Source organism: Solanum pennellii, chromosome 8, assembly GCF_001406875.1.
Source record: "Solanum pennellii chromosome 8, SPENNV200".
Classification (NCBI taxonomy): Eukaryota; Viridiplantae; Streptophyta; class Magnoliopsida; order Solanales; family Solanaceae; genus Solanum; species Solanum pennellii.
The window spans coordinates 58,526,265-58,548,794 of record NC_028644.1 but is presented as its reverse complement, the minus strand read 5'-3'; the positions used below and the strand labels follow the sequence as shown (position 1 = coordinate 58,548,794).

General features: G+C 32.9%; 2 protein-coding genes across 4 annotated transcripts; one reads left to right on the top strand and one right to left on the bottom strand.

The window, feature by feature from the left end:
* Nucleotides 1-407: 407 nt before the first annotated feature.
* LOC107026863 lies at nucleotides 408-5,552 on the bottom strand. Of its 2 annotated transcripts, XM_015227969.2 has the most exons (6): nucleotides 5,302-5,552; nucleotides 4,705-4,843; nucleotides 4,490-4,615; nucleotides 4,305-4,395; nucleotides 1,747-1,896; nucleotides 408-712 (listed from the first exon to the last, which is right to left on the bottom strand). In XM_015227969.2, the coding sequence occupies exons 1-6, from the start codon at nucleotides 5,385-5,387 to the stop codon at nucleotides 657-659; spliced, it is 648 nt and encodes a 215-aa protein (XP_015083455.1). In that variant the 5' UTR covers nucleotides 5,388-5,552; the 3' UTR covers nucleotides 408-656. The 2 variants fall into 2 exon arrangements, with proteins under 2 accessions (XP_015083455.1, XP_015083456.1); XM_015227970.2 differs by having other exon boundaries at nucleotides 484-1,896; nucleotides 5,302-5,550.
* Nucleotides 5,553-14,712: 9,160 nt separating this feature from the next.
* LOC107027033 (long chain base biosynthesis protein 1-like) lies at nucleotides 14,713-22,530 on the top strand. Of its 2 annotated transcripts, XM_015228192.2 has the most exons (13): nucleotides 14,713-15,051; nucleotides 16,310-16,433; nucleotides 16,523-16,617; nucleotides 17,441-17,532; nucleotides 18,376-18,469; nucleotides 18,558-18,630; nucleotides 18,735-18,867; nucleotides 20,368-20,542; nucleotides 21,050-21,190; nucleotides 21,268-21,363; nucleotides 21,518-21,659; nucleotides 21,748-21,875; nucleotides 21,983-22,530. In XM_015228192.2, the coding sequence occupies exons 2-13, from the start codon at nucleotides 16,319-16,321 to the stop codon at nucleotides 22,157-22,159; spliced, it is 1,461 nt and encodes a 486-aa protein (XP_015083678.1). In that variant the 5' UTR covers nucleotides 14,713-15,051; nucleotides 16,310-16,318; the 3' UTR covers nucleotides 22,160-22,530. The 2 variants fall into 2 exon arrangements, with proteins under 2 accessions (XP_015083678.1, XP_015083679.1); XM_015228193.2 differs by lacking the exon at nucleotides 14,713-15,051 and having other exon boundaries at nucleotides 16,417-16,433; nucleotides 17,403-17,532.

Genomic DNA, 22,530 nt, shown 5'->3' with positions numbered 1-22,530 from the left:
CACTCTTACTAATTCAAGTGCGAAACTTAATAAACAGGATAATATAAGTGTGTTGTTTTGACTCTTTAACCCTCAAATTAATAATGCTTCAAACATATAGTTGGGGTTTTATATGAATCTTTTATATTAATTTTGTGCTATTTAAGTTATTTTGTTCCACGGTACATACAATTATTTTTTAGTGGAAAATTAGGAGTGATCCAATATTAGTTTTGTGTTATTTAAGTTATATATTGTATTATTAGTTTAAATACCATATTTATTTTAATTAATCAAACTTTATTATTTACGCTAATGTTTCATATCACTATGTATCATCGTTGATGTATCACATTATCGATATTATGAAACAACAGACACAACACAATCTATTTAAATATTATATTCATTAAAACAATACAGTACAATAAATACGATACAATACAATATATTATGAAACAACACGTAAAAATCATATGAACGCAGTTTTAACAGAGATCAAGATCAGTAGGAACAACACATTCTCTTTTCCCCCTTTATTAGGATAAGGTAACACAAATTGCACTTAAATAACATTTCATATTGTTAGGCTTCAGTATTTTCCTGGGCCTTGTTCTGCACAAATTGTCCACCCTCTTTAGCTCTTTCCTTCATATCCCAAGCTTTGCTTGCAATCCTCATTCTAGCAAAATCAAGTTGGCCTGAAGCATACGGGAGTTGCCCACGAACTTTCCTACACAACCACAATATTGCAGCTAAACCCCCTATGCCACTCCCACCAGAAAACAAGAAACCAGCAGTGCTCAAGACGAGAATCATCGCAGCTGGAACAAGAATTGGGCTGAACACGACAAGGAATGGGGCTGCAAGGATCAGAAATATAACTGTCCCTGCAAAGATAAGACTGGACAAGCCTAACAAAGCAGCACCAAGTGTTCCTGCTGCCACGAGCCTCAAGGCTTCGTAATGTGGAGGTGATCCACGGAGTTCTTTCTGCTGATCAGACATGGCTAAAACTTATAACAATAGAGGTTGTTATACTTTTTAGGAAGGAACTGAGAATGAATGCAAAGGACTAGGAAAGTCTTGCATTATATAGTATTTTTTGTGATCAAATGGGGACCCAAAGGACACATGAAAATACATAGGCATCATCTTCTTGGGTGGTGTGACATGAGAGGGTCTAGAGAAGTGTGCGGGGGTGATGGAAGCTTGGCATGAGCCTTTAGTTTTATGAGCATTCATGATCAATTGGCGGGGAAGAAGGAAAAGATGGAGAAAGTGAATTATGGTCTAAAATGGAGAAAAGATTCCTGGTTTTACCTCGAGAAAGATAACAGTATGGGAAAAGTAAGGTGTATCACATGTATCTTGATGCTTCTCCTGGTTCTGAAATAGGATTAACTCCTTTCCGCTAATAACAAGGGGCACATTTATGAACAGGGGCTAGTAGATGTTAATTCACTTGAACAATATCACATGATAATTTTGCAAGCAGATACTTTATTCAAGCTAGAAAAATGACAGAACAAACTAACTCCGTGTTTACAGCCAACAGAAGGGAAAAGAGTACATAAAGAGATAGGGGTTGTGAGAGTTGCATTGAGTAATGACGTAGATCTTAATCATTTGCAATTAACAAAACTACCTTACACCAGTTAGAAAGTTTTCTAATACTTGAGCTTCAAGATCTACTACTACCATTGCTGAATGTATGTTACGTCACAGGTGACATACCAAAACATGATCAAGAGTCCTTAGAAATACCATGATTAGCAGCATCTAACCCTTGATTCCTTGGTAGAAGATATGATGGAAGAAATGACGGGATTACAAGTGCCAGTGCCAAGCATAGCACCACCAGCACTACGACATACCATGCTTGATGAGGGATGCCAAATAGTAGCTCATCACATACTGCCATGGAAATGCACATAATATTAGCAAGACACTGTGAAAGAGTAACAATTGAAGATACTAACAAATACACAGGCCACAGCTGCCAAAAAGCTTCAGTAAGACAAGGCTGTTGGACAGCAAGCATATCACGAAACAGGGGTCATAATCATCAAAAGATCTGTTCATTTGACCAAATTTTACATGAAAACAGTCATTTTAATGTTACTAACATCAAAGGGAAAAGGAACAGGAAATCCACAAGATCTCCACAACTTCACAAATCAAAATTTTACAATTGTAGGTAAGATCACATTGTAGATAGACCAGTATAGAAAAGCAGATATGCAATTGAGCTAAGAAGTTTTCTATTGACTAATGCTCCACAATAGTTATTACAATATTTCAACATCAAAGAAAAGAGGGACACAGTTTGACGAGATAATGGCCGAGATAATACAGAAGTCAAAGCTACATTCCGTCAATGGGTTGGAACAAACCAAAGGACCTCATTCGTCTTCAGATATTATAGCTACAGCCTACAAGCCACTTTTTAGCGTACATTTGCAATCCCTATCATCACAACCAAGAACATAATTGATGACCCAGAGATGTTGCAAACATTTAACACAATTCTCTTTATTTGAATTGAATGCCTTGAGTGATATTTTATTGCTTTGAACTGCCTAAGTGTGTTTGTTTGAAGGTGGGTGCAATTGGTACGAGGAATGATTTTCACTGTTCTGTGTCAAAAGCATGTGCAATGAAGCTCAAGATCTCAAGCACAGAGCAAAGAAACTACAGATTAAATCCATAAAGACAAGAAGAGGAGGCAAAGGGGACACCCAAGAGGGAGAAAGGTGAAACAGCGCACTGCATCGCATTAAGCTCTATGCATTGAGATGGCTTACTGCAACTCGTCGTAAAATTGTCCTAGACAGCAGGACACTATGAATTAAAAAGAAAATCAAACTAACCAAATGCAACATATTAGAACATGAAAGATTAATGTAGTACTCAAGTGCATACAAAGTCGCACTGGGAAAAAAGATTTCTTCAGCACAGTGCACTTGATATGTTGAGCGAGAGTTCAAGCGTTATTCTATCTTTTCCTTTTCTGCGCATAAGCTATACATAGTTTGGGCTTGTTTCCGGGGCACTCATTCAGATGTCTTGCGAGCTACTGGAGAGGAGACTAGAGACTTCATCGGGGATTTATCTTTCCTTCTCTTTTCTATGAGTTTTGGCTTAAAAATGTATTGTTCTTTCATGTACATGCATAACTAAACTCTCATTCTAAGATTACGGTGAAATTCTACATGGACATTATGCCAGGCATTCTTAATCTATCGATAAATAACGCCTACTATTCTTTTTATTTGATTGTTTATGTTTTTATAGAACAGTTAGATATCATCTAGGATGAACTTGAGAAAGCATATCTAGGGCTGTTTTGGATAGAATGGAGTAAATTCACAAAGGTTACACGCATCACCCCGTATAGGTGGTGCTTTACTGACTGTGCTAAGATACAAGGGCATCAACTGTAGACACTGTCTTTAATAGGACAGCACTAGACAACAAATATAGTTAGCAAACTGATACATTACTTGTTAGAAAACAGTATGAATGAAATTCTAATTGTAAGGAAGAAGAAGTCAGAAATCTAGTACCGAATGAAAACCAGCCCCAAAAATATGAATTACAACTTTTTCATCTAAATCAGAAACTAAAATTGTTCTACTTGATTGACATTATTTCGTTTTGGACAAATAGGAAGAAATCACCTAGTGTTTTTGCCTCTGTGGGTTTTGAACCTGAGACCAAAGATTTTCAACCCAATTCATTAATCATTGCTACACCCTCGGGACAGTGTATGCAAAAAACTCCTAGCTACTCAAGGAGCTCACAAAGTTTTAGAGATCTAAAGGACTTGACACTTGAAGCAATATGGACAATTCATACAGCCGACCCCAATTTGCTCGACATTGGGAATTGTTGTTGTTATGACGTGGTGTATCTGTAAAGCTAACTGACAGCCTAGATAAATTTCAACATTGCATACTTTGACATCTTTCTGTTTAACATAAATATGCTTCCTAGATCAAAGAGTGTTTGCGAATACGCCTTTAATTTTGTGAATTCCAATTTATTGGCAGGTGTTCAGTTATAGTATTTATCTTTCTTTCTTTTATTTTTTATGGCAAGTTACTCAAACATACAAGTCATAGGTGAATGTTCTTACTTCCTTCCCACTCTTTTTTTCTGGGGATAAAAAGGAGGTTAAGGTGTCCCTGAAAATTAGCATTGCGAATTCACCTCTAAATGATGACAACTCGGGTAACATAATTACTATATTGGCATGTGAGAAGATGATTAAATATGTTAAATGGAACTCTGAACTATCTCAATTAAGGGGAAATGTTTACCTATATTATATATGATGTGCTCTCTCTCCTTTACCCCAGGTATTGCAACAATTCCCTCAGGCTCCACATTTACCAGGACAAACATTTTTCCCTGTGAAAAATTTCATTATCAGTGCCTCTTCAGAGGTAAAAATGAGCAAACGAATAGATGACAATCATTATATATCATGCAGACATAACCAAACCTCGTCACCAAGCAATTGAAGACTGTTGTCCGCCTGAAAAATAATCTTTTCAGTATTCAGTAACTTCCTACCAACATTTAGCCCTGAACTTCCTTTACTTAGTTGTAGAGTAAAAGTAGCTGGTATCTGTTATAAGTTGAAAAAGTAAAGGTTTAAGCTCTAAATACCAATAGGTATAGAAATCTAGTAATAGGGAAGAATGCAAATGTACATACAGAAGCAGGATATGAGATCTTCACTTCATACCACTTATTGGAATTCAACCCTTGCAGTTCATATAGTCTCGATCCGGATTGTAATGGAAGAGTTTCCTTCATTAGCTCCTGTCCGACTTGCAAAACTTTTATATCCATCCTATAACATTATAAATTTCAGCTTTTATAACATATTTACATTCTGCAATTATTTAAAGAACAATTTCAGGTAACTTGGAAAAGGTATACAAATTCTACACTCTGCAACTGAAATCCTTATAGCGTATACGTAACTATCCATAATAAGCATGGATTTGTATACTAACAGGTCAAATTTATGTGTTATAGATAAATCCAACGATATATTGCAAAATTCACATAGGGATCTACAATAGCAACAACAACAAACTCAGTATGAAAGTTAAATCCAACAATATATTGGGTCAGTCGTTTAGGGCATTCAAATTTCAGTTCAATTCCCAATCACTATTATCTCGAACCCTCTTAATGTTATCTATATCACTACTCTAGCCAAGAGCCCTCAAAACTCACATAGGGATCTAAATTTTTTCCAAAAAAAGTAAGGTAAAATTGGATAGTGATGGTAAGAGGACTTACATGTATCCATGAGTGAATGAGATTGGGGCTAGAACAAGTATGAGAATGAAGAAACAACTAAAGAGTGAAGTTGAAACGCTCCTCATAGTCGTTTGATCTGATTTTCAATGATGTATATACGCATAAATCCAGACCTCTGTATCAGAGATACCATAGATTCGCAGGAGGTTGAAGAAGGTGAAAGAGGATTTTCATTCCACTTGAACTGATACGAAAATATAGCCGCTTCTTCGGGTTCAAATGGAACCATTTTTTTTCTTTTTTTTTTTAATCACACATTATTCCTCTTTCAAAATGTCAATATTGTGAGGGAAAATACTAAGTACATTCTACATTATAATCGAAATTTCAGACATATAGATTAATTAAATTAAGATTCTATTATAAATTTATTTTTTGTAATTTTGTACATCTTTTTAGCTTATGTGGCATTCAAATATCTCTCACGTGTCTCAATTGCATTGTCACGATCGAGGAGCACCCCGAGAAGTAACATGGCGTACTTGACCTTTCGGTGGTCTTATATAAGCCCATATTTACCATTCATCGTATTGTCATAGGTAAATTTAGCGGAAAATTTAAAATTTTCATAGCACATCATATGTTAGGACATCATTTTCATTATATATATAAAATAACACAAGTACATAGTTAAACTCTAAGAGGTCCTTTAGTAGAAAGAGTGATAATGCAGGGATTAGAGACTATTTTTTATCAAATGTTTGGTTCATTATTTCCAATACAATCTTGTGTGTGGCTTAAGACTCTACAAAAGACTTATTTCCAATTATACCCTTGAATTATTATGTGATTTTTTATTTTATGTATAACATTATGGACATATTAATTGTGAAAAAAAATGTAAAATAAAATGGTTATTAAATAATTGATTTGCAGTATATATTTAATTTCTATTAACCATCAAAAAAAGAATATGACATCGAAGTAAAAATAGTAAAAGGATCAATGTGGCAAATTATCAGTTAGTGAATTTAAATAGTAGGTTAATTATCATTTTTACAAGATTGTCAATTAATGATTAAGAGTTTAAGATCTATGAATTAATAATATACAAATTATTTGCACAATTAAATTACTTAAACGGTAATTATATGTAACTCTATTTATCAACATATAGGGTTAAATTATAACAACAAATTAATAGTCATAGTTTTCAGTTTATTACATCCGCATCGGCAATATTTATGTGCAATATTTTTAAAAGTCAACCGAATTCTCTTGGGCAGTTGAGTACTGTATAAAGAAATTGAGGGACAGTTTAGTCATTTGTTGTTTTATCCAAGGTTTATGAAACATGGTGTTAGTAATCCCTAGGTATCCTTGGTATTAGATAAGACCACATATGGTGTATTAAGTTATCCATGTATTAGGTGGGTTTGAGTTGAAATGTGCTACCAAACATTGTATTGGATGGATTAAATTTTTACCCAAGGACTATTTTAATTAATACATCCTACCAAACGACTCCTCAGTCTCTTTGTCATCTTAGACTTAACATCATTAGAGTACATTAAGGGCACGACCCTTATAACATAAAATCATAAACTAAACTATTACATGACTTATAAAAACTTGACTTAGGAAATCTTTGAATTAAAGATTCCTTTTCCTTAAGCTTGTATAAAACATATCAAGCCCTTCATTTTAAAGACATCATTTAAGCATCCATAACATACACTTTGTGAAAGGTAAAGAAGAATAGTGTCAGAGAATGCACTAAGTATGACAACCATGTAAAAACATGCATTTAAAAGGGGATATTTTACTTTGAAACTATGCATCATGCTTTTTTGTGAAAACTTCATAAAACTTGATATCATAAGCGTCTTACAATTCACATATTTCATTTATTTTCAATGTGAATAAATATACCCTTCTTTAAGGGGGTAAATGAACTTCTTTTATCCGGTTAAAATGCTTTTGAAATTTATTTACGTGCTTCTTAAAAATAATAGTTATTTTTCTATGTGAAAATAGTACTTTGCGAACAATTTGTATTTCTTACACTCTTCTCAAAAAGTACTTTAAAATACTTGTGAACTCATTTTAAGTTTCAAAATCAATGCATGAAAGTAAATGCACAAAGGCTTTCAATAAAAAATCTCATCAACTAGTGTTCATGCGAAATATATGATGAACTACAATTCAAGGATATCAATATATATAATATCAAAATCTCATAATTAACATATTAAATTCGGAACTAAAACATAATTCAATTTAAGAGAAAATTATAAAACTTTGAGTAGAACACTAGATTTAACGTTAGTGACTGAATTTAAATTTAGGGCGTAAGGACGAACTTAGTCCATCACTATACATAGTCTTAAATACCTGGAAGAACAATTGAAGTATCTTGAAGAAAGAAGCCCTATTTTTACTCTTCCTTATAGTTTTATTTTTAAGTTGACGAGTTGAGAGCGTAAAAATAAAAGAAAATTGAGTTATTTGTGGAATATATTTCTCTAATTGAAGTTAAAACATCTTTGACTTGGGATTAGAAAAGATGGGAAAAGTAAAAAAAACTCTCTTTACAATTTGTCAAGAACTTTTCATAGGGCCATTTAAGGTTCGTGGTTTTATCTATGTACGGACAGTAGATCACATCTGTAGAATTCATATTGAAATTTTATGGCTGAAAATTTATTCTACGAACCCAAACTTTCCCTTTCGATGCGTCTTCAAATCAACATAATTCAAATAAATATGAAATCATAATACAAATTTAAGAACAACAACACGCATATCATTAATTTTGATAATCGATTCAAATCGATCCAAAAGTCTTTCTCTAGAATTATGATTAAATATGAAAATTTATATAGAATCATGTACTCATGTTACCTAGAAATTTTAAAACTCATTGGTAAAAATAACATCCAAAAACGAGTTGAAATCAATCTTAAATCATAATTTTTCATAAACATCAAGTTTTTACGGAAATTTCTGAAGTTTGAATTCAAAAACAATGATTACTTAACAAAATCATGAAATAATTAGTAAGAAATGGAGATGGAGAGTTAAGAATCATTACCCAATTGAAGATCTTGAAAAGTCACTTTAGAATTATCTCTATCGAGCTTCCAATGTTAAAAAATGATAAAATAGGATGAAACTACGATTTTGAAAAACAACACTCTTCATGTTATATTTAGTATTTGAGATTTCAACCCCTGTCTCGCGATTATGATGCATAAATCCTGATTAACTCATTCATTCACTATCGCGGTTATAATGCAGAAGATAAAAAGATAATGATCTGATTTATCCACATGATAGTAGCTAGCATATTGTTTTGTCTCAAAAGGGACACAATGTGATTAATGAAAGTTATAAATACATTGAGGTTATTTATATGCTTGGCGGTAATTGAAGTCCGAAACAAAGACACATATTGTTTTCTTTCTTGTAATAAAAATTGATGGTTCCTTTTATCTATCTTATACAATGCTAAATAACCGAAAATTGCTAATAATATCATTATAATGTTTCCACTTATCCTTTAATCCAGAGTGTTCCTTTGAAGCTGGAACAATTTTTTTAAATTGGTGAAGCTTTATTTCAATAAAATCAACTACTTTACAAACATAGACCCTAAGCAATAGGTCCAAAGCAAATCTGAATACAAAAAATAAAAATTAACAACCCAAATAAATCAACCCATTTTTAAATTTCATCAAACGGCTATCCAGTTGTTTTCTTTTCCTTTTTCAAAATTTCTCTTTTCTTCCCAAAAATGTTAAGATAAGAATAGAGTTTCGGGGTTCCGTCGCACCACTTTTTAAGCTTTCCTAGTAAATTAACAGCCTCCAAATTTAACTTTTCTTGAGAAATTAAAATTACCCAATTTCTCAATTTGTTTTTCCACTCTATTTTGAAGCTTAAACCTCTCTATATAATAGTGGGGAGATAGAGGTTAGTAAATATAATATTTCAGTATTATCATCTATAAAAGAAACACATAGATTATTGATTCACTCTTCTTCTGAAAATTTTGTTTCACACATATATAGAGAGCACACACATATATAGAGAGCTTGGCCTCTTTAGAGACCCGAATGCAAAATCAAATTGATAACTTCTCCAAAGTCGGTAAAGAAATCGACACCCTACTTGAACTAAAACATGGAAATACAATATTGGTTACTTTGTTTGGTGTCATATCTGTTATCTTCAAAAAGGATCTTCCTTTTGTAATTGTTTTGTTTTGATAATGATAGTTTATATCATTGCGGATCTGATAAAAAGACATGTTTGAATTGGTCGAAGAGTGTGAAATGCCAATGGAATATGTACAAGAAGTCATTGATATGGAGAAAGACACAACAAAATCACTGACACTAATGACAAGTGACTATATTATGCGTCTTCAGACAATAGTTGATTTTAATTATCATGGGGATATGTTAATTCGAGAAATTTGGATGACATATATTATGTTGCTCTGTTTGCCCAAATCTGTGCATCATTTCATATTTCTCCTTTTGAATTCGTTTCCAAATCGTATCTAGAGAGGTCAAACTAGAATATTTAGTCATATGGATTGTTTCGCCAAATAACAGAACAACTTTATGTAAAAAATAAATATATTATATTTTATTAAATTTTTATGGGCCCAATCAGACTACTAGTGAGATTAGTTTATAACTATTCGACTAATTTAATTGATCGAATTAAATATTTTGTTACATTAGTTTAGAAGTATTATATTTGTGAGAACGACTTCCACCCTAGCCTCCAAATTCATCGAAACGGATCAATTTTTCTGATTCAAAAAGAGAAATTTAATTTTACCCTATTTCTCTTTTTATTTTTCCCTCTAGTTTTGAAGCCCTAAACCCCTTTTGTAATGTATTAATTTGCCGAAATCGGTAAGAATTGAGCCCCACTTGAAAAACCATGAAAATACGATATCCCCTCGTATGAATTAAGGAATCTAAACAATTTTAAAGTGGGTCTACTAAAATGATATATGGAATTGGTAAAGGAGGCTGAAATGCTAATGAAATAGTAGACAATACCGTTGATATGGATGAAGGCACAATCGTATTTGGATGATAAGTATGATTGTGTATGTAAGTGACTTTAGACGATAGTAAACTCAAACTATCGTAGGATACATTTACTCAAAAAATGTGGACTGCAAATATTTTGTTGTTTTGATTGGACAAATATTACTTTTTAATTTTGATTGGACAAGACGATAATTTTTTTTTACTTCTTTTTTAAATTGTTATTATTCTAAAGTTTGTGAAAGTTTATTTTTAATTATATTATTATATTTTTTTTCTTGTTATCAACCTTACTTTACGTGATTTTATGTAATCTCGTATTATATATTTATTTGTGACATGCTTATTTTCACACTAGTATACTTTTATTAGTATTCTAATTTTTAAATTAAAATAAAATTTATTGTTAAGTAAGGTTATAGATTTACATTTCCTCTATTAAGAAATAAAATCATATTTATTGTTATGTTGATATTTGTTATAAGAGTATTATGTTAAGTTTTTTGTTTTGAATTTACCACTTCAATTATATTTTCAGTTAATTTATTTTAGTAATATTGAATTTACATTGCATGTCATTTTTAAATTAGACTTGATAAATTATATTTTTGTCAAACATTTAATAATTTATGATATTTTATTTATATATTATTCTTTAATCAAACATGCATTTCACGATGTTCGTAGAAACTTCATACTTTTAGTTGTTACGATCAATTCAATTGAAATATGTTATTTGAAAAAATATAAATCAGTTATTTTTTCATAATATTAGTTACAGAAATTATGTTTATTAATTAATATACTTTTTAAAAAGAATATATACCTTAAATATTTAATTTAATGTCATTTATAAAGTTTCTTATTTGTCTAGTATAAATTTTAATAATTAATTTTTATTTTTAAAATTTATTATAATTTGTTATTGCAATTGTGCATCCAAAAAGAACATGTGTAATTACACTATGACATCCAAACATAACGAGTGTAATTACAGTGTAATTACATTGTGGCAACCAAACAAGTCAGTGTAATTACTAGGTTGATACCCTAGTAATTACACCAATTCCAATTACCTAGTGACTTTCCAAACAGACGCTAATAAATATCAATAAAAGTATAGGGGTTTACATTTGTTGTTTCAACTTGATTTCATATTATTTGACTTGAGTTCTTTCTATCTTTTACATTGAGAAAGTGTAACACGATCCGAATTAAAATAGATTTGATTTGTTTTTTATCTTTTTAATTTGACTTTTTTTGGTTTGAGTATTTAGTTATATATGTCAATAATTAATAATATAATTAAAAATATATTTGTAATTTGGAAAAAATATATTGTCACAATCCAGACCGTCGTGATTGACACCCACTACTAGCAACCAATTAGAGCAATAAATTTAAAAGACTAAGGCATTTAAGTTACGAAGCAAGTTAAATAACTAAAGACAAGGTTTCATTACTAAATAAAGATCTAATAATTAACTAACAACGCGAAAGATAAATCTAGAATTTGAAAGTCAATGTACCAAAACTAGAAACGAGAACCAAATCTAACAAGAATCTCTAGTGAACTATTTAACTAACTAAAACAAGGTCTAGGTCCGAAATGATGGACATAGAGTAAAGAGAATTTCATGACAGTCCGAACGATGTGGCTCACCCTTGAACTCAAAGCGATCACCAATCTCCAAAGTGAGGTCTGTCAACTGTCGCGTGAAGATACCCCGTACTCAACAAAAATAAGAGCAAGTGCAGAATCGGTACACAACCATCGTGTACTTGCAAGATCACACGGTTATCCCACTAGTGTAACATAAACAAGCAATCACAATATTATCATGCATGCATAAATATCAACATATTCAATAATATCATAAGAATCAACATCACAATTCACATGCTTCATCACATAGTTGATCCTCTCACAGAATCCAAAATCGAAATGTTAGCATGTTGAAACGTGGTAATTTGATCTCATTTTTATGTCGGCACGTGACAACTGATCTGAACTAGCATGTCGGAATGTGGCAATTCGATCCTAGTTAGGATGCCGGAACGTGGCAACAATCCATTCACACATCACAATAACACATCAAGATTACACATCCAAGTTATGATTTCATGGTATCGATATTCATATATCTCTTTCAACATCTATGATCAATATTGCAACATGCATACATATACAAGTATCACAACAAAGCAGAACAAGTGTATATCACACAATCAAAGAATCACAACCATCACCTACCTCGAAACAAACTTGAAAACCTAGATAACTTGATCCTTCCCTTTCTGGATTTGATCTGCTTGTTCATGGTCTAAAAACAATAATTTATATACGAGAATCAATTAAAAAAACTAAATTCCCCGAATACTAGCAAACCATGAACTCTAGTTTAAACCCATGACCCCAACTAGTCAATTTTGGGTTAATTCCACCATAGGATTCTTCAAGATATCCTTCCCCATCAATATTGACCCATTCTAAAACAATCTACGAATCAAAAAATGAATTTGAGGAGTGAAAATCTTACGCCTAACTTCAAAAATGGTGGAAAACGAGTTAAAATAGCCCAAGGATCGTCTTTTAACTCAAAAAGTCAAAAAATACAAAATAAGGTCGTCTAAGGGTTTATTTGCGATTTAAAAATCCGTCATCCCGCTACAGCGACACTCATCTGTTGTAGCGGTATCGCAACGGCACAAAGTGAACTAGTGAGCCCCGCCTCGAAAAATTCCAAAATCCTTCAATTCCATTTCCACCTCACCCGCTACAGCGACACCCATCCCGCTGTAGCGGCACAACGCGAGACAATGAGCTTATAATAGATTTTCAATTTCTCCCTTTTACAACATACTTTTAGCCCACTATGCTCAAAAAGTGTTCTTAACGCCAAAGTCAATTCCCGATGATCTACTTATCCAAATTTGATGTCGTAAAGTCCTATGTATTCCTTAACGAGTTATCTATCTATTCATGAAATCAAGTCCACATTTACTCCACCCGATTTCTACCAAATTTCCCTACACCTTTATGACTCCAATTTTCTTCAAATCTAGACAATGTTGAGAAAATTCTAGTACTACGAAAAAGTTTTTCCGGTCTCAATTTTTCCTCATTGACATTTTTATAACGACTAAACCTAATCGTTACATATATAAAGGAGAAGTAATAATTTTAAATATCTTAAATATACTTTCTAATATAAATCACAATTTATTTTTTATTTGGATAAACACAAATAAAATTTAAAAGTATACCAATTATACATGTCGAAACATGAAATATAAACTAAATCATAATAAAAGACAATAACTGAAAATGACCAAAAGTAATTTACTACGACTTAATTCTAAACCTAAATATTATATATATTTATAATTCAATTTTTAAAAAAACATACAACATCAAAGAAAAACCCCAAATAGAAATTAAAAAAAAAACGATCCAAATTAGAATTTGATTTGGTTTTTCTTTTTAATTCGAATAATGCATACATTAATTAAGTATGAATATTATGATAAAATACTAATATCAACCACTATTTAAAATTTTTAAGACGTGCAAAATACAAAATAGACAAGTAAAAATAAGCGAACTTAATATATATATGCCGTTACTCAAAACTGAAGGAGAGAAGTATTAAAATATCCCTACACTCGAACATGAATTATTAGTTTTATCATTGTACTATTGTCAAACTTAAAAGTACTATTGTACTTAAATATATTTGTTATCTAAATTTAACTAATCAAATAGAAAGATATTTTTAAGCCTATCAATAATAGTTGAAGTGGAGATCTAAATGCCTGTTTGACTATGTGATATGAAATTATGAGATAAAATTGAAATTTTGTAGGAATATGCGATTTAACTTTTATGTTGTATGTTTTTTGTAAAATTATTAAAATTATCTCAATTCTTTACACAATCTTACCAAATAAGCACAAGTTTATAAAATCACATAATACGATATCACAAAGATATTCTTAGAAAATACAATATTTATTGATCAAACTTTAATTCAATCAAAAAAAAAAATTAGACATAATTAGTTATGGTGTGTTTGTCTTTAATATATCCGTCCACATAATACGAACAATCTTCTCACGTAGAACAAAATCAATATTGAATATATTTTTAAAAAAAAATTTGGCAAATATATATCATACAGTAGAAATTGATTTAAAGTATATGTTAGTGAGAATAATCATTCTGTTGTATGAAATATAAATAATTTTAAAAGTAATAATATGAGTTAAAAATTATATTTAGATATAAAATAAATGATTATAATATATATATATATATATATATATAAAGTTATTATTACTAAAATTTCATGTCTAGCCATTAAATTTATCTCATAATTTCATATCTATTTCTTATTCATGTCCAATGCTACTAATAATTTGTACCAAATTTGAAATACTTGTCTCAAACTGAAACAATGACATGCTCAAGTTGCGAAATTGCCACCACCTTTGACCAGCGTTTGATTGTTGAAGCTTTTGTTTGTTTGTCCCATAAGATGTTTGCATTTTAGCGCCTCTCACATTTCCCGGTTATTTCCATCTTCAACCAAAGCCCACCCTCATCTGGGTTTCTTGATTACAGAATTTTCGATTCAATTTCATCCTAATAAGGATCTGCTTTTTCAGAGAATTTCAATATTCCAGGATCTCATCTGCCTTGCTTCTTAAATATTAGGTAACAACTTTTTACCAACTCGTATTCATTTGAATTGAGAGTGAGTTCATGAATAATGGGGTACTAAAAAGATTTAAATGGATACTTTATGCATAAAAAAAGAAGCTTTTTTGGGAACAGCATAATGGGTATTATTAATATCTGATCAAGATCTCAGTTTGGGGGTTATTAATCTTTTTTTAATTGATGAATGTACATTGAAGGATCCGCGTAGTGCATAATCACTAACGAGTTAGTAGATTAATTCAAGAGGCTACTGAATGTGAAGAGGATCAATCAATTAGCACTGTACTTGTAAAAAAAATTCATTTTTCTGTTAAAGCTTTTGTTTTCTGGCTGTTTAGCTTATTTTAGGTGATTTACTTTTATGTAATGCATATGTGTATCACCATGTTTTAGTGGTTTCGTTTTATCCACCAACAGGAGGATATTGCTTGTCAATCTTTATGCTTCTTGCCAATATAGTTGGAATAATCACACTAATAATTGCATTGATAGTTATCTTTAGTCTCGTATGATGGACTGGATTTGTTTATTTGTTATGTGAATGTGCAGATTATCAGTTTTTTTTGTGAATGGGCAGTGGTCCAACCTGGTTAATTTCGTTATTCTATGTATTATGATTTGATTGTTTTGTTGTCATGCTTAAGTAATAATTGTGCAGAATATTAAATACAATGAAAACCATGTAATACAAGAACTTCGGTACTCTACATATAAAAAGTTGAAAGAACACAAACTAATATATTTTGAGTACTTCAATGTTTGAATGATAAAGTATAGTCCACTTGTAAAATTAGTATTGATATTGTTATCTTAGATATGACACGTTTGCTGGATGCAAATATCATGAAATACTCATGTTGATATCAGGCAAGCTCTCTCAGAGAATGGATGAGAGTGAGGATTAAAAACAAGAAGATTTGCAATAGAAGATTCTGTGTAAATGATTGACGTCTCAAAAAAGAAGATATTTGTGTAATTGATTCACTAATCCTAAAAAAGAAACTAGAAGATCTCATGTGTAAATGAAAATCATTGTTATAATTTGTGCTATATATTCTTTGTGCTATATTATTGAATATCCTCTTACTTAGAGTATTTCTCTTTTCTGATCAACTGCATCACTAACTTGTTCATTTGGTTTTAATTTATATCGCCTGGGCATGACAAAGTATTGAGAATGTGGTAAAACCCATTAAATTATTCTGATCTTTCTTATGTGGGTAAGTTTTTCACCATCGTCTGTATTTTCCAGGTTTAGATAATGGATTCAACAGTGTCAATACTTGCAAATGTAGTGGGAGCTACATCTGATTGGGTGAGATCAGTTTTTGAATTTCAATTCGCAAGAGCTGTGATATTTGAGGTCAACATTGGAGGTAGTCTCTTCATTCTTTGGATGGTAATCACCTCTTTGTTTTAAGATTTTATGTTGTGCATTAGATATATTTTGTTGTTTTTCCTGTAGGACATCTATTTGTGGAAGGTCTTCTCCTGATAGTCATCCTTTTCCTACTGTCTCAGAAGAGTTACAAACCACCTAAAAGACCATTGACGAAGAAGGTTAGTCATAGATCTGCATTTTCAAATGTCAATGACCCTGTGGATATTTCGTCTTCATAATTGTTTAAGATTACTGTGCTCTCTTAATTTGTATTCGTTCTGGTTATAGTTCTATATCTGTATCAACTAAGGATTAACTTTACTGGGTTGGCGTTTTACTAAGATGGTGATATTTATTCTAGAAATTATTACTCATTTCGAAATATATATTGGGAAAGGCAAAAGAAAGGATTTCTCATCTTGAACATATGTACCTCACCTACAACATTGATATGCATTAATTTGCTGGATTTAAATCACCTGTGGCTGAAAAGTTTTTTAGGCTAGGTGTTTACACTGAGTGATGCACTGAACTACTGTCAAATGTTGAGGTTATAACCATAGCAATCAGTAAAGGTTGTAAAATAACTTGTAAAATGTATCAAACTATATCATTTGCATGTAAGTATAGCGTTTCCTTGCGCTTCTGCTAATCGTAATGTTTATCTCTCTAAAGTAGCTTCAATACGTGATGCTGGTATAAGTTTCCCAGTTATACATCAATTTGACATTTAGGCTCAAGACAGGAACATGCATGCTCCAGAATCATCTATGTTCAAGATATGCATAAAGGATCCTTTCAATTTTGTTTAAGCATCCTTTCCTTGTGTGTTTCACTTTCACATGAAAATCCCTTTAGATTTATTCCATATGCATCAAAATGAGAGTCAGTAAACGTCCCCTGCCCCAACCTCCTTTCTGCAATGAAAGCAAAAATAATAAATGCAAAGCAAAATTTTCTTCAGACTTCAACCGCGCTGATGAATGCATTCAAGATTTTCAGGAAATTGATGAATTATGTGAAGAATGGGCCCCAGAACCACTTATCCCTTCCATCACTGATGAGATGAAACGTGAACCTCCGGTTTTAGAAAGGTGGGAATGCTGTTTCTCTTTCCTTCTTCTAAACACTGATGGTTGTATTTTGCTCGGCCTTTTAAAGAAAAGTTGCATTTTATTCAGATGATTTCAGTCAGGTTACTCTTTCTTTTATTCAACTGTGTGCACTTGGAGAATTAGAAATTTCAAATAGACCTATATGACAGAAAAGACAACTCTAAAAGGCTTTACATTCTCTTTAGTGATATTTTTCTGTTCTCTGCATCGCTCATCCCAGTTTTACATCATTTAAAAGTAAATAATATTTAGAGCTCCAGTTTTAGTATTTTCTTGGGTTTTATTCTTGTACTAAATGATTATTAGATGGCCATAAAGATGAAAACAATTAAAACTGTTGTGCTGTGATCTTGCTTGCTAGATTCAGCTGTTATTTGATAAGTAAAGGTTATTCTATCCATGCAACAGCATTGAGATGTGTGTATTAGTAAAGGTTATTCTATCCATGCAACAGCATTGAAATGGTGCTAAATACACACACCTAATGCATGCATTATATTTTCTAATACACTCTACCAAACGACCCCTTAGTGTGTTACAACTTACACCAAAATGCGAAAAATATGATTAGTAGTTTTCAGAGGTCGTATCTAGAGTTGACTTAGTGCAATGGCTAAAATATGCTAAAAACAAACTATAAACAGTTTCTTTACGTTATGAGCTGATAAGTAATGTTAGTAAGCTCCATTGAAGCAGCAATTATTGTTAGAAGAGCCTTTCTTCTACCTATTGTTCAAGTTCATGATTTTGGATGTTCCAGTTATCAAACTTGTTGGAATGAATAGCTTGATGTATTGCTTCTCATATCTTGTGTTTGTGCAGTGCTGCAGGGCCTCATACTATAGTTAAAAGGAAAGACGTAGTTAACTTTACCTCAGCAAACTACCTTGGATTATTAGGAAGCCAAGAATTACTAGTAAGGTTTTCTTTATTATTTAGCTAGCTGTGATGTTGTTTTAATTCTTTGGTAGAACGGAACGTTCACATCTAATGTTGAATGGCAGGAGACTTGTACTACAGCTCTAGAGAAGTATGGTGTAGGTTCTTGTGGTCCCCGGGGATTCTATGGCACAATTGGTATAATTTGATCATTTGTATCTACGTACTATTCTATAGTTCCATTGCACTCCTCTCCTTCATTCTCATAAAAAATCAACTTATTATTTTTACATTTCATGCAGATGTCCACCTTGATTGTGAGGCCAGAATAGCAAAGTTTCTGGGAACTCCAGATTCCATACTGTATTCTTATGGACTTTCTACGATGTTCAGTGCAATTCCAGCATTTTGCAAAAAGGGTGATGTTGTTATTGCGTGAGTATTTACATTCTTTAGTTATTGCTTCATCTGTAGTCCAAGGTTTTAGTTTGAACATAGAATGAAGATATTGAAATAACATTGATTTTTCTGGGCAAAGTACCAAAGGCACAATTGTGGGCTAGAGGTAGTACTGTGTGTCACCAAATGCCCATCAGTTACTCTCTATAATCCTTCTCGTTCTTAATTTCCTGAATGTGTTTCTCATTACTCATCTTTTCTTTCTCCCTCAACATCTGCTATGTAAATATACGTTCTGTCATTCATCAACATACTGCTTGCTAGGAATTTAAAGGATATTATTGTAGGCTGTAACCTAAAATTTAGGGCGTTAACCTTTAGACTCGACTCTCGAGGGAATAATGTAATTTGGGAAGAATCTCTTATTACTTTTTGGCTTGTCTCTCGATATGGATAGAGGGAGTCAAAATATCTTGATGCTTGTAAGCCTAGACAAAAACTTTTACTTCAACTAATTTTGTATGTTATCCCTCGGTGAACTTAGTCAAAACGTATGAATCTTTGATGATGATGCCGCACATCATATTGGTGCAGGGTGGGTGAAATGGAGGCTTGCAACCGGGGTTTTGTGTGATAAGAATGTGTCACCGAGACTTAAAGGTAAGTTCTACTTAGTGGTGATTAGACAGACATTGTTGTACGAACATAATGTTAGCTAGTCAAGAACACCTACGCTCGGAAGATGGAGGTAGCAGAGATGAGATTGCTCAAATGGATCTGTGGGCATACAAGAAAGGATATGATTAGGAACAAAGCTATACGGGAAAAGTGGGAGTGGCCTCTTGGTGGACAAGATGAGGAAGCGAGATTGAGATGACTTGGGTTTGTGGAGAGGAGGTGCGCTGGTGCTTCAGTTAGGAGGTGTGAGAGGTTGATAGAAAGATTTAGGAGAGATAAAAGTAGGCCACAAAAGAAAGGTAGGTGTAAGGTCTGTACATCCTACCTTCCCCAGACTCCCACTCCCCTTACCGTGGGTATGTTGTTGTGAAGTGTTTTCTCATGAATTCACATAATCAATTACATCGAAACAGAATTCAGCTACAAAATGGATTTTAGCTTAATGTATTTGAAGTCTATAGATTCGCTCGTTTCCTTAAAGAAAAACAGTAACAAGTCATTTTCTGTTCCTTCTATCTATTTTTTGGAGGGGGGTTGGGGGGTTGTGGTAATACACTTCCCGTCCTTTCAGTTGTTGCCGTTAGGCTGCGTCACCTAATGCACCTCCTCCTAAAACATTCGTGGTAATACACTTCCCTCCTTTCAGTTTTTTCTTTTTAGGTTGCAACACCTAATGAACCTCAGTCCTTAAACGTTTACGTTACTCCTTGAACTTAATTTTAGTTGAGTCAAAAGATATATTGGTGTCCCATTTGCTAATGTTGGTACTGATGTTAAAATAAACAATCCAGAGATTGCCACCTGTCATCAAATCTCACTATTATTGACATTGTTCTGCAATCTGCCTTTTTCCTGTAGGGATGAAGGTGTCCACTGGGGAATTCAAAACGGCCTTCAGCTCTCTAGAAGTACCATCATATACTTTAAGCATAACAATATGGAGTCCTTACGAAATACTTTGGAGAAAGTTACCCAAGAAAACAAGCAAGCTAGGAAACTAAGGCGATATATTGTTGTTGAAGCTGTGTATCAGGTATCAACTGTTTATGTTAATGTAACATACTGATATGAACAAGTAACTCTGATTTCTTTTGTTTGGCGGCATAGTGGTAGTTGAAACAAAAGTGGTTAGTGCAAGGAAATGGGAGAGGTTAACTCTAGGCATATGCAAATATTGAGCCTCATTCAATCTGGGCTGGAGAGGATGCAGAATATACCGAGTCCAATTATGGTGTTTGAAAATTTCTTTAAGTTAATTGGATAACTTGTGAGGATCCACGGTGTCCTAAATCATTTCCAAGGTTATGTAAGGAAGTAAATCATCAAGGAGGATCGTTTAGGGTTACAAATTGTGATCTTGATGCCTTCTTATCATCAACAGAACATTTTCTTGATGGGGATAAACAACTTGTTGCTTCATTGTTCCGTAGCTGCTTCTTATACTTCCTCACCACACTTCTCTACTAAGGAAATTGTACTTTGAAATTCTCAAAAAAATTGTACTTTGTAATGCCAGATACTATTTGACTGTAATTTGCAGAATTCTGGCAAAATAGCTCCATTAGATGAAATCATTAAGCTGAAGGAAAAATATCGATTCCGCGTGTTGTTGGATGAGAGCAATTCCATTGGTGTGCTTGGCAGTTCTGGTAGAGGTCTAACTGAACATTGTAAAGTTCCGGTATGCTCATCACGTTATTTGATCAATTTAACTTTGTATCTCTGTGTACACCCTCTTATGGAATTATCCAAATGTAGTCTGACAAGATAGATATAATAACTGCGGCGATGGGACATGCATTGGCCACAGAAGGTGGGTTTTGCACAGGGAATGCTAGAGTAATTGAACACCAGGTACTGAGGTGTACTCTATCCACTGGTTTTGAGTAGTACTAGTTTATCTTCAGGCCCTGATAATTCCATTTTCATGATTTTCAGTTCATGTACTTGTATCTCTTATATTTTCCACCCATCTTTTGTTAATGGTTTATTTTTCTTGCATTGACAGCGTCTCAGTAGTTCTGGTTATGTCTTCTCTGCTTCACTGCCTCCTTACTTAGCAAGTGCTACAATTAAGGCTATTGATATCGTGGAAGAAAAACCTGAACTTCTTGTCAAACTGAGGCAAAATATTGCTCTGTTGACTAAAGGTTTTTGTCCCTAATCAATGGCCTTTCTCTTCTTCCTTATACTCATTATGGGAGTCTGAAGAAACATTATTTTTTTGTATAACTGCAGGTCTGTCAGATATAAAAGGCTTAGAGATAGTCAACGATCCCCTCTCCCCCATTATATTCCTTGCATTAAAGCAGTCCACTGGTTCTTCAAAGGGTGATCTACAAGTACTTGAAGATATAGCTGATCATGTAAGCTATTAGCCTAGTGCTCGTTACTTTGCCATCTGTACATTCAAACTCATCATCTAGAGTTACCTCACGAATTTGTTTTCGTGCACCCATCTAATCCTCTGCAGGTCTTGAAGGAAGACGGTGTCTTCATTGTGACTTCAAAGAGATCCACTCTTGATAAATGTAAGCTGCCAGTTGGAATTAGATTATTTGTCTCAGCAGCTCATTCAGAAGCCGATCTGGTGAAAGCCAGCGAATCATTGAAAAGAGCAACTGCATCACTACTGCCAGCTCACGATTGATAGAAGGATTTCACTGCTTTGCTCTACGAACAAATCACTGTGTCAAAGGAGCCAAAATGTCATTCATGGAGGTTCCAACCTTCATCTATATTGCATCTGTTTTGCCCTTTGCTGGTCTTTCGATTTTCCAAATCAAAGCTATCAAGGATCTAAACGTTCTTGAGAATGCACGGCCACAGTTGTTGGTTGAGGCGAAATCTTCTTCCACTGAAATGGACTCACAAGTTTTACTTTTGTGAACTAACAATCTAGATCTATTTGATACTTTTGATCTACTATACAGGTGCTCACAAGACTTGCTAGTATTATACTTGCCAATACAATCAAGATATGAAAGTGATAGCTATTCAAAAAATTCATTTTTTTTCCTA